At 56.0% G+C, this 11,570-nt stretch overlaps 1 protein-coding gene across 1 annotated transcript; it reads right to left on the bottom strand.

The window, feature by feature from the left end:
* Nucleotides 1-4,105: 4,105 nt before the first annotated feature.
* On the bottom strand, nt 4,106-9,249 carry MED10 (mediator complex subunit 10). Its single transcript, XM_075540852.1, has 4 exons — nt 9,047-9,249; nt 8,508-8,591; nt 6,031-6,133; nt 4,106-4,587 (listed from the first exon to the last, which is right to left on the bottom strand). The coding sequence occupies exons 1-4, from the start codon at nt 9,166-9,168 to the stop codon at nt 4,489-4,491; spliced, it is 408 nt and encodes a 135-aa protein (XP_075396967.1). The 5' UTR covers nt 9,169-9,249; the 3' UTR covers nt 4,106-4,488.
* Nucleotides 9,250-11,570: the final 2,321 nt, after the last annotated feature.

The raw sequence follows: 11,570 nt of genomic DNA, 5'->3' as shown, positions 1-11,570 counted from the left end.
GTCCTTCTGTTGCACACAGGGTCGCTATGGGCCAGAGCTGGCCCTATGGGACCTAGCAGCAGCAGCAGCAGAAGCCCTGGGGTACAAAGGCTTGGAGATCTCTTTCCATAAAACCACCGCTACTGAAAACCCGATGGAGCCCAGCGCTACTCTGCCACACAGGGACATCCTGAGTAAAGTTGATAGCAATGGATTTGGCTTTGGCTTCCCCTAATCCAAGGCCACTGGAAAGGATTGGCTGTGGGAGATGGATGGGAAGTGCGCATAAGAGTATATCATGGAAGCATCTTTAACATGGGTGAAGGGAGACAGCAGACGGTGTAAAATATGAAAAAAATTATAAATCATCAAGGGTTCACAAGGGGAGAGGGGGGAAGGGGAGAAGGGGCGGGGAAGAAGCTGACACCAAGGGCTCAAGTAGAAAGAAACTGCTTTGTAAGTGAAGATGGCAACATATGTACAAATGTGCTTGACACAGCGGATGCATGGGTTGTTATAAATGCTGTACGAGCCCCCAGGCGAATGTTTTCTTTAAAAACAAACCCTGTGTGGGTGGCGGACTCTCAGGGGGTGAATGGTGCCTCCCTTAAACACGTGTCCACTGGGCGGAGATTTGATCCTCTGGTTTGGCAGTCGTGCGATGAGCCCTCACTGTGTGATAGGACATGATCGGTGATCCCGTTTCAGATGATTAAGGCGAGGATACGACACCCTCACTCATGTCACTGCCCTGGCCCGACGTAAAGGGAGCTTCCTGCGCGTATGCACGACCAGTAACATCTTTATCTTACAAGAGGTCAAAGGAAAGGGAGGGGGGGAAGGGAGGGCAGGGGTTACCTACTACCACCCCCAAAAAACTAAGGGCAATGGATCTGGGTCCCTGCATTGAGAAGCTTCCAGATGCAGGGAAAGACAGATGGAGATCACCAAGGGATTCGGGGCCCACGGAGGTTGAAGGAGACAGACCTGTCCCCACTCTCCTCTGCGCAAGCATCTGCCGAAGGGTTTGTGCCTGTCCTGCTCCTGTTCTCATAAAATGGCACCTAGACAGCCGCCCTGTGACCCGGGTCACCTGTGCCCGTGGCGTGATCATAGCCAATCGGTCTCCCTTCTGTCCTGGAATGCCCGTGTTGACAGGAGGTGCTGGAAGAAAGAGAAATCGCTGAATGACTGGAGCCCCCGCTGACCGAAGCACATTGCTTCATAGCAGGCCAATTGACCAAGAGCGCCATCTTCATCCCCAACTCGCATCGAGCCAGTGGGTTCGAGGCGAGGGGCACAGAAAAGCGAGGCAGTTGCTCCAGGCACTGAGGCTAGTCCTCCATCGGGCTCAGGAATAGTAAGAGAGACATGGTTACAGAAAGGTGTGGCTCTTTCTTGATTAAGGATCACTAAGGATAGATTATTTGAGTGAAGGATTCAAGTTAAAAACAAAAACCTCACTGCCACTGAGTCAATGCCGTCTCACAGTGACTCTGTAGGACAGGGCAGAACTGCTCTGTGCGTTTATGAGACCGTAAGTCGTTGTCCCCTCTCTTCCTCCCAATGGCTGGTGGTTTGGAAGCGCCGACATCCCCGTTAGCAGCCGAACACATAACCACTGTGCCACCAGGGCTCCTGAGTGAAGGACGACCGCATGCCAAACATGACCGAGTGAAGACAAAGTTAGGGGACTCTTGACTTCCTCCCATTCCAGCCACATTCAAGTTCAGGGTAAGCCCAAGGGAGTGTGGAATCTGAGCAAATGCCCGTGGGTTCCCCTTGCCCCTGGGACCCCTGCTGCCTCCCAGCAGGTGGGCCAGTGTCAGTCCCTCCCAGAGCACTGGACCTGAAGACTTGTCCGGCCTCAGGCACCAAGCAGAAGCTGCCTGAGAGAGATCTCTGTGGACCTAGGGGCTGTCGGGGAAGTGCAGAGATTCAACAAGGAGACACTGCCAGTCACGTTCCACCCACCCACACACAGGCCGGGCAAGGCTCCAGGGGCCGGCGTGATGGAAGGGTCGGTCCTTCCAGAACACACACCAGGCACCAAGAGCACCTGTCTGACCCCAAGGCCTGAGAGCACCCAGGCTTCGCATGACTGTCCCTCCCTGTTGTTCGCCCCATGGGCTCAGGGGTCCCCTCAACAGACCTGCTTCCCCCACTCACTAAAACCCCACTCCTGGCAGCCCTGCCCGTGGGGTCAGAGGAGAAGTAAGCTCCTCTGGGCTGTCAGTGGCCACCAGGCCACTCCTCTGAGGTGCCCCTGGGAGGGCTCCCACTGCCAAACTTCCCGTTAGCAGTTCAGCATGTGGACCATTTTGCACCCCAGGGACTCCATGGCCACACTTGCTCACTACCAGAGGGGACTCTGACTTGCAACGGCTCTCCAGGGCAGGAGAGAACTGCCTCTGTGGGATTCCAGGACTCTCATTCTGCAGGAACCTTCCTCAGGCCGCGACCCTTTCATATGTCTCTCTTGTGGTGGTGACCCCCAACCATAACATTATCGTCGTTGCTACTTCATCACTGTCATTTTGCTGCTGTGATGAGTCGGGCGACCCCTGTGAAAGGGTCATTCAATTCCCAAAAGGGTCTCGACCCACAGGATAAGAACCGCTGCCAAAGACTAGCCCCTGATTCCAAACAGCTGGCCTGTGGTTAGCAGTGTAACAGGTAACCACTATGCTACCAGGATGCCAGCTCCCAGGGAGGATTTTTTCTGTCTGCTCCAGAAGGTCCTTGTCCCCGTTCAGCATCTGTGGGTCTTGCATCTTTCGGAGACCTCTATGCATCTTGCCATCAATCTTTCCCAGGTGTAGAAGGTTCTCAGCAGAGACCCCAGGTCCAAAGGATGCTCTCTGCTTCCAGTGATTCATTCTTGGTAGTAACAGGCCCTCTGATGTCATGATAGCCCCTTCTTACTCCAAACTATAGGAGCCCTGCTGGCAGAACAGTTAAGTACTGGACTGCCATCCCTGAGGTTGTCAGTTTGAGCCCAACCAGAGGCTCTCTGGGAGTAAAGATCTGCCAATCTGCTCCCATAACGTGGCAGCCTGGGAAACTATGAGGTAGTTCTACTGTCTCATAGATCACTGTAAGTCAGAATAGACTCAACAGCATACAACACTCTGAACTTCTCCAAAATATTGGAAAACTCCCTATTCATCCACCCATCGTCCATTATTGTCTATTAATTCATCTGGCATCCATCCACCCACCAGTCAGCCATCATCCATTCATCTACGGTATATAGTATTCCAAAAGAACCATAAAAATATGGAGACCTCAAAAAGTTCATGGAAGATGGAACTATGGGATAATGGAAATTTCCCACACACTTCTTGAAGCCCCTAATACACAGGCATGTGGATTTATGAAGTTGTGTAGAAATGAACTTGTAGTCATCTCACTTAGGGAGCTGGACCTGGAGCGAAGGACAGAAATGCAGTTCCTGTCTATCTCCCCAGAGATTCCTCGACTCTGAATTCCTCCTGCTCACTCTACTAGGTATAAACCCTAGAGATTAAGAAGCAAAACATGAGCCTGGAGACCTATGTGACTACAGGCCTGTAGCAATTGCAAGACGGAAATGGCCTAAATGCGCCTTAGGGGAGGGAGGGATAAACACGTTGGAACACTATGCACTCACAGGACCATGTGAGGATGGATTGGACTGGTGCAGGCTGCTCAGAAGGGGAGGCCCACCATCCTTGCAGCCTGGCCAACACCAAACCACACGCACTGCCATGGAGCCAGCGACCCTACAGCTCAAGGTAGAACAGCCACTGAGTTCCGGGGACAGTGTGTCTTTACAGGAGCAGAAAGCCATGTGGTGGTTTCGAACAGCCGACCTTGCAGTGAGCAGCCCACAGCAACTACTACGCCAGTAGGGCTTCCTCCTCATCTGGGCATTCAGGAAGAATGTCCAATACAGTGTGCAGGACTGCGGTCTACAGCATCCCAAATCCCGCAGTCCTGCCTAGCAAGGTCACCGCTAAGGGACCAGGTCCCAAGGCTCAGTGAGGCACATGCAGTCTCCCACTGGGAGTCGGTGGAGAACTAGGCCTGGAGCCCGGTCCCCTTCACGAGCACCACCACCAAAAATAAAAAAAACCACGAAGCACAAGTTTTAAGAATCTTTAATTTACAAACTGCATTTCACATTTCCAGAAGAATTGTTGGGCTCTTGTCTCGAGCCCTGGTGGTGGTGCAGCGATTAAGCGCACAGCTGCTGAGAGGTCTGCGACAGGAGGCGGGAGAAAGCTGTGGCAGTCTGCCTCGGTTGGACACGTGTCGGGAGATCTCCTGTGTCCTGGGGTCACTGTGGGTGGGATTTGATGGCAGTGCAGTCCTGCACGTCTGCAAGTCTGACGAGCAGACAGTGGGCTTGGCCCATCCCTGGCCTCCTCCTTGGGCCACCGACCACAAGGCTGTGGGCAGCTCATGGCAGGGAATCGGGTGTCACAGTCACAGAGGTCAACAAGGCTCAGGTCCGCTCCCAGGCAACTAGGAAGGAGGATGGTCCTCCCCTCGGATGCTCCGATACTTGGCCATGTCTTCTGGGAACACTTTGGAAAGTTCTTGAATCAACAGACTTTTAAATTTCTATGAAAAAAAAAAAGCAGTCACTCTTTCAGTTTTAGACCCATCACTCATCACTCGAGCTGACAACAGTGCACTCACACACATACACACACCTATCACACATACCACGGGTCCGCTGTGACCCAAGTCAGGTTAAAGCAGTGGTTCTCAACCTGTGGGTCTCGACCCATTTGAGGGTTATGACCTTTCACAGGGGTCACCTGATTCATAAGAGCAGCAAAATAGCAGTTATGAAGTAGCAACGAAAATAATTTTATGGTTAGGAGGTCACCATAACATGAGGAACTGTACGAAAGGGTCGCAACATTAGGACAGTTGAGAACCACTGGGCTAAAGGCTGCTGCCAATCGCTTCTCGGCCTTTTGGCTAAGACCAAGTAGGCTCCTCCTGCCTACTCACCCCACACGCAAGGGCAGAAAGCCCTGGAAAGGGAATCCCATGCTCCAATACAGCTGGCTCCCTGTGCATCCATCAGGCTTTACCTGACAGCTGATGATGGGCACTCAGCCACACCAGAGGCCAGTCCCAGTTCCCAAGAGCCTCGGGCACCCCCAAGCCCTGCCCCGCTCAGTAGGGCAAGCCCCTTCTGCAAACCCCCCTTAGAGGCAGCTGCATGCCTGCCAATCCGCAAACCGCTTTCTTCTCAGCTGAACAAAGCAGCCCAGGGGGCACAGTGCTAGGGCACTCGGATGCCAGCCCCAAGGTCGGTGCTTCCCAGCTACTAGCCTGCCCGAGGTCGACACTCAAGCCCTGTGACCTGCAGCTCTACCAGCTGGCATCAGGACAGAACCGAGTCCCCGGGAAGATGGAGGGGCTCCAGGCGGCCCCTAGAGAGCGTGGCGGCTTCAGGGGATAAGGTGCGCACTCATGGCTGGGCTGGGAGGTGGGCAAGAAGAATCCTACACTGAAACAGGGAGCTCACCTGGGGGCCAATCCCACCTGACCAGCACCCACCCACACGAGTCCACCAGAAGCAAAGCGGAAGAGAACCATGTTCATGCCACACCCAGCTGCAGAGTCTCATCCTGCAAAGAGCACTGGAGGGGCATCACCAAGTGGGCTGCCTGGAGGCAAGAGGCCAGCACATGCCCAAGCCTGAGCCAGGGCGCAGGCCCAAGCCTCCGAGTTCAGGAATCAGAGGCATAGAGAAGCCTGAGGCCACTAACCACTGCACCAGCCTACCTAGGACCTTCCTACCTCCCACCAGCAGCTGACAAGCACCTTCTTGACACCCCACAAGTCCTGGCTCACGAGCCCCACGCTCTAACAACAAGGTGCAGGAACCGCTGGGTCTTTGTTAAAGCTCTCCTGTCTCCTCCCACCTCCCTTCCAAAGCAGCTCTGGTGGCAGGGCAGTGAAACCCTCGGTGTGTGGGCAGGCTGTGCGGAGGCCTGGGAAGGGAAGGGTCAGTCGTCCAGCCCCGGGGTGGGAGGGCTGCCTTACCTTCATGGTGTCCATTTTGCCTCGCACCTGCTCGTTCTTGGCCAGTGCCCTCTCCAGGCACTCCTTGGTGTACAGCTGGGGGTTCCGACCTTGATCGATATACCTGGACAGAGAGCAGACACACCTCCATCACCCCTCTCCTGGAACAAGGGGGCTGCCTCCCAGAGGAACCACAGCCGGGTCCAGGGAGCTGCTCTTGTACGTAACTGGGGACCCCCAGCCGTTCCACACTGACCACTTCGTAGCTTGCAGAGCTTTGAGCCGGTTCTACCCCTCGCTGGAAAAGGGCATCTCCACTGGACAACCCGAACCAGCCTCTAAACTGGAGCAAGATCCCCAGGGAATTCCACCGTGGCCCAGTCTCAGCACAAGGGGCCTGCCAAAGGCCACCCCCATCTGTCAGCAGGCAACCCAATCATTCCCACGTTCCTAAAAAGGTCAATGATGAGATTTCCATGGCGGTGGCTCCTGTGAAAACGGAGATTCTGGCTCAGGTAGCCTGGGGTGGAAAGGTCCTCAGCTGGAGGTGGTGCCGAATGAGCCCGGTGGCCAGCTTCTCATCCTGAGCACGCACTCCTGTAACAGCACACCTCGCCCACACCCTCAAAGGAGACGGGGGCCAGGGCATGGCCTGGGAGACAATGACGCCATGCCGGGCCCAGGCCCGGGCCCACAGCTTTGGGCTTGCCGTGAAGGGCTTCAGGGGCCGTACAAACAAGGGCAGGGCCACAGGCAGATGCCTCCAGCCCGGCTTCCACGAGATGACTGCACTTCCACTCAACTTCACTGCACACACGGCGGCGTCGCCCCAGCATTGGGACTCTCGTTTCTGCACAAAACAGTGACTGCTTGTAGCTGTCGGTCCTTATCTCAGTCTTCTTCGTGGCAAGACTTCAGGATGCGGCTGGCGGAGGCCCATCTGCATCATCTCCCGGCGCCTTCATTTCACACACTACACACCTTGGTATCCGCCTGCCTGTGACGCAGAGCCCCGACAGCACTCAAGGCGGGCTTCCTGGGGGTGTACAGTCTCTCAAGCCTTTTCCTCCTATCAGGGCAAATAGCATCTTTTGCCAGGACCAGCACCCCCAGAGACTTCCGGAAACAGCGGATGACTTTTTGTGTGGTTTGTGGCTGGGCTCTGTCTGGAGCTGGGTCGCTTTATGTCAAGGAGGCTGCCGACTCCCATTGCACCTTACAGGCTGGGAAAACCCACAGGAGGAGTTCCGCCCAGCCCCGTAGGGTCCTCACCATCAGTACTGACTCCACAGTGGTAAGTTTGGCGTTGCTGAGGCACTACTGGCTTGGGGGTGGGGTCAAATTTGTCAGTCACATGGTAGCTTGATGACACCTCCTTGGGGGTGTGGTCTGTAAGGGACTCTGGGACCAGCATCTCCCTGCCACTTTACCTTTCTCCTCCCTAAGGCTTCACGGAGACTGTGTCTGCCTCCAGGCCCAGCCCCATGTGGGTCACTGAACCGAAAAGCTGCCATGCTACCACGGGCCTCGGCTCCACAGGCCTGTCATCTCCCTGCATCGCCTTCCTGTGTCAGCCACCCACCACTGGGGATTACAGTCGGACTGGGCTGGGATGTCTCCTTAACATGACTTCTCGGTGGTTCGAGGTCTTACTTGTACACAGGTGGGCACACAGGTGATTTGTTTCTCCAGACAAGCCTGCTTCACACAGTCTTTTATGTCCTAACCTCATGCCTACCATTCCCACGAAAGAGAAAGGGGCATCCAGTGGCAGCTCACCTGCCTCGTTGGCCATGTGGGCTCTCATCTTCATGGTCCCTGTATAAAGTCCGCGAACAGGCAGGCTTCCCGAGGGCACGCTGAGCCAGCCGTGGAGGAGGAGCTGCTACCCCACACTGCGAGTGTGTCAATCCCATAGGCAGGGGAGAAGTGCCCCTGCAGCCTCTCTGAGACTACGGCTCTTTATGGGAGCCCCGGAAGCGTTAACGCGTTCCCAGGTGGGCTGCCAACCACGAAGTCAGCAGTTTGCGGCTGCTAACTGCTCCGAGGGAGACAGATGAGGCTTTCTGCTCCACAATGGGTTACCGCCTCAAAAACTCACCAGGGCAGTTCTGCCCTGTCCTCTAGGGCCGCTATGAGTCAGAATCGACTTGATGGCATGACGTTTGAGAATTCTTGACAGGACTAGATAGCCTCACCTTCCTGACCCAGCACTGTTGACCTTGGGGTGAGCAGCCAGATTCATAACTCGCCCTGCCAACAGGGCTCTATTTGTTCAATAGCAGAATGAAACTGTTCTAGTGGGGGCAGTGGGTGGAGATAACATTTGGGAATGTGTTCATAGCTGCACAATACAGTGAATGCAACTAATGCAGCTCAATTTGACACGTTAGATGGTTAAAAAGGAAGGAAGGAAAGAAGGGGAAGGAGCGGGGTACAAAGGGCAGGGAGAAGAGGAAGAGGGAGAGAGAGAGCAAGGACTAGGCAAAGATACTTACTCAAACACTTCTAGTGGCACCATAATGTCATGAAGCTGCTGTCTGCACTTATCGATGTCCTGTAAGCCAGTGACGATAAAATTCCTGGGGAGAGGCAGAACAAAGGCACTGAATTCAGAGCTCTCCCCCCTTGGCCCGTCCAGATTCTCCGCAAGCAAACCTCTCAACTGCATGGGGTTCACTCGGCTTACCCCACTCCCCGAATTACCCACAAGAGTCCCTGGCACGCCCCCCAAGAGGTGTCTGCTTTTCTTGCCAACACAGAGGGGCCCGAGTCCTTCGGGAATCTGATGAACACTGAGTCCGACGGAGCTACTTCAACAGACACAGGTTCACAGCGTGCACTGCAGCGTAAGCACCCGCAATGAGTCCACTCCTCAAGACCACTCCTCCCAGGGCGGCCTGGCTGCCCAAGCCCGCTATCCCCAGAGCCGAGGGGCCTCCAGCCTGGTAATTAGCGTTCCTCCCCGCCGCCCGCCCAGCTCCCGCAGACGGAGGCAGCGGGGCAGGGGTCGGAGGAGGGTCCCGCTCGCCCTTACAGTTTCTGGTTGAGCCCGGCCTGGCTGCTGGGCTGGAAGTCGCTGACGATGATGCCGAGCTGCCGGATGTTCTCCACGAACTTCTCCAGGTGCTCCTCCAGGTGATCGAACTTCTCCGCCATGGCTGCACGGCGGCGGCCAGCCCCCGCCGCCCAGAGCCAGCACCACCACAGCCCCACGGCCCGCTGAGCGCTTCCGGCTTCCGCCCGCTCCCCCCGCCCCCAGCCACTTCCGCTTCCCCCTACGGCGGGAGGAAGGGGCGGGACTTGGATGCGAGGACCAGTGGGCTGTCGAGGGCGGGCTGTAGACGGTGAGGGACGGGGCGGGGCGCAAAACCTGGACGCGGAGACTAACCGCAGGCCGGGGGCGGGACCTGAGCTTCGGGGCGGGGCTGCAGTGAGGGCGGGGCTGGAGTCCAGGATTAGCAGCATTCTGGGGGCGGGGCCTGGTTGCCGGGACCCACCGGCTATGCCGGCGGAACCAGGGCGGAGGCGGGACCTGGATTCTAGGACTAGCGATTTGGAGGCGGGGCTTTGTACTCCTGGGCGGGGCCTAAAGTGAGGGCGGGACCTGGAGTCTAGGATTAGCGGTATGCAGACTGTGTAGTGGTTGTGCATTGGGCTGCTAACTACAAGATCAGCAATTCGAAGCCAGCACCGGGAGAAAAATGAGGCTGTCAGCTCCCGTAGGATAATCGTCTTGGAAGCCCATGGGGGCAGTTCTATTATGTCGTACCCAAAAAACAAACTCATAGACTCGATAGTCAGAATTGACTCAGTGACAGTGAATGATGGGTTGGAGGCTGGGCGCTGGGGCAGGTTCTAGTGCAAGGGCGGGGTCTGGATTCTAAGCCTACAGACAAACAGGAGGCAGGGCCTGGTGGCCTGGACCAGCGAGATGTCTGGGCGGGGTCTTGCAGGGGGCGGGGTCTTGCAGGAGGCGGGGCGTGAAGTGGGGCCTGATGTGGACAGGGTTTTTTATAAGATGCCCTGCCAGTGCACGGAAAAATTAATGCTCCCCAAATGAAAATCTGTGTGACATAACGCCCCGTAGATGATGCAGAAAGCATGCAATGAAAAGAAGAGGAACCTCACTGAGAACCCCTGGACTCCAGCCACCGGTTCCTTCACCCTCATCACGCCCCAGCGCCTCCTCGTGCAGGGCCCAACCCTCTGCAGCTGCCCTCCTGGCTGCTCGCCCTGTGGTCAGCCAGGCTGCACACCTGCCACGTGCACCAAGTCGCATGTCTGTACCTGAGCACTGCAGCAGCCAGGGCACCAACGCGATTTCACCCAGAGCCATCCAGTGCTGCGTCTACCAACTCTTCTGACCGCCACCTCCTCACCCTCCACCATGAACACCCTACGTTTGCATGAAGGCCTTGGTGTCCACAGGTACATCCTGTAGCCTGCACTGACCCTCTCTCTCCCTGCAGGGGATGACCCACCATGGTCTCTCCCCCCACCCTCTCTGTAGAGTCCTCCCACCTGGCTCTCCCCACATGCTCCCCAGGCCAGGCCCTCACCCCTCCTGCCACCTTTCGTAAAACAACCGCCTCTTGGAGTCTCTTTTGCTGAAGAATAGACTCTCCTAAGAGACAACTCTCAGTAAACTGCCTTTCATTTTTCTAACCAACATTCCATTCTGGTCATATCGCTTCATGCTTAAAAAAGCTTTCCCTGGCAGGGTGGCACTGGGGCCAGCTGCCATCCTGTGAACTCCAGGCTCTGTGACATCATGTCTAGCAGCAGGAAGCGTAGCCTGTCCTGCACCATCCTCCCAGCCGCTGGCCCAGCGTTGTGGCCTACCCATCTCACAGGGGTCTACCTCTCATCCTCCTAGGCCCTCTGCTTCATCAGCCAGGTCCTCCTCTCCCAGAGACTGAAGGTTCCTGATGACATGTCGCAAGTAACGGAGTGAAGAGTGTCCTGTGGTGAGCCGTGCAATTCTCATGGGCTGATCTTTGGAAGTACATCACCAGGCCTTTCTTCCTAGTCTGCCTCAGTCTGGAAGCTCTCCTGAGGCTCGCACACCATGGGTGACCTCTGAAATGCTGGTGGCATAGCATCCAGCAGACCAGCAACTGGTAACCCACCACAGTGTGTTCCCTGGCAGACAGGGGACGTCTTTTCCAGCCTGGTGGAAATCCTGGTTGAATTTGCTTCTTCAAATCAAACTCCCATTCCCATTGAATTGATTCTGACTGGCAGCAACCCGACAGGACCAGTAGAACCGCTTCTATGGGTTTCTGAGGCGGTCACTCGTTCCGGGAGTAGAAAACCTCGTCTTTCTCCTGCGGAGTGGCTGGTGATCTCGAGCTGCTGACCTAGTGGTTAGCAGCCCAATTCTGAACCCACGATGGCACCAGCGTTCCTCTTCGGTACCTTCATGCTGATGGTGTGTGCTTTCCATTCCCTGAAGCCTATGCAGCCTGGGGCACACCTTAGGCAGCCTATCACCAACGCCTCTCCCACCTGTGAGAGAACAGGATGCCCGAGCAGGTGGGTGTCCTGTCAGACTTCCT

The sequence above is a fragment of the Tenrec ecaudatus genome, chromosome 2, assembly GCF_050624435.1.
Source record: "Tenrec ecaudatus isolate mTenEca1 chromosome 2, mTenEca1.hap1, whole genome shotgun sequence".
Lineage (NCBI taxonomy): Eukaryota > Metazoa > Chordata > Mammalia > Afrosoricida > Tenrecidae > Tenrec > Tenrec ecaudatus.
The sequence above is the reverse complement of the archived record's forward strand: the minus strand, read 5'-3'. Positions and strand labels throughout refer to the sequence as shown.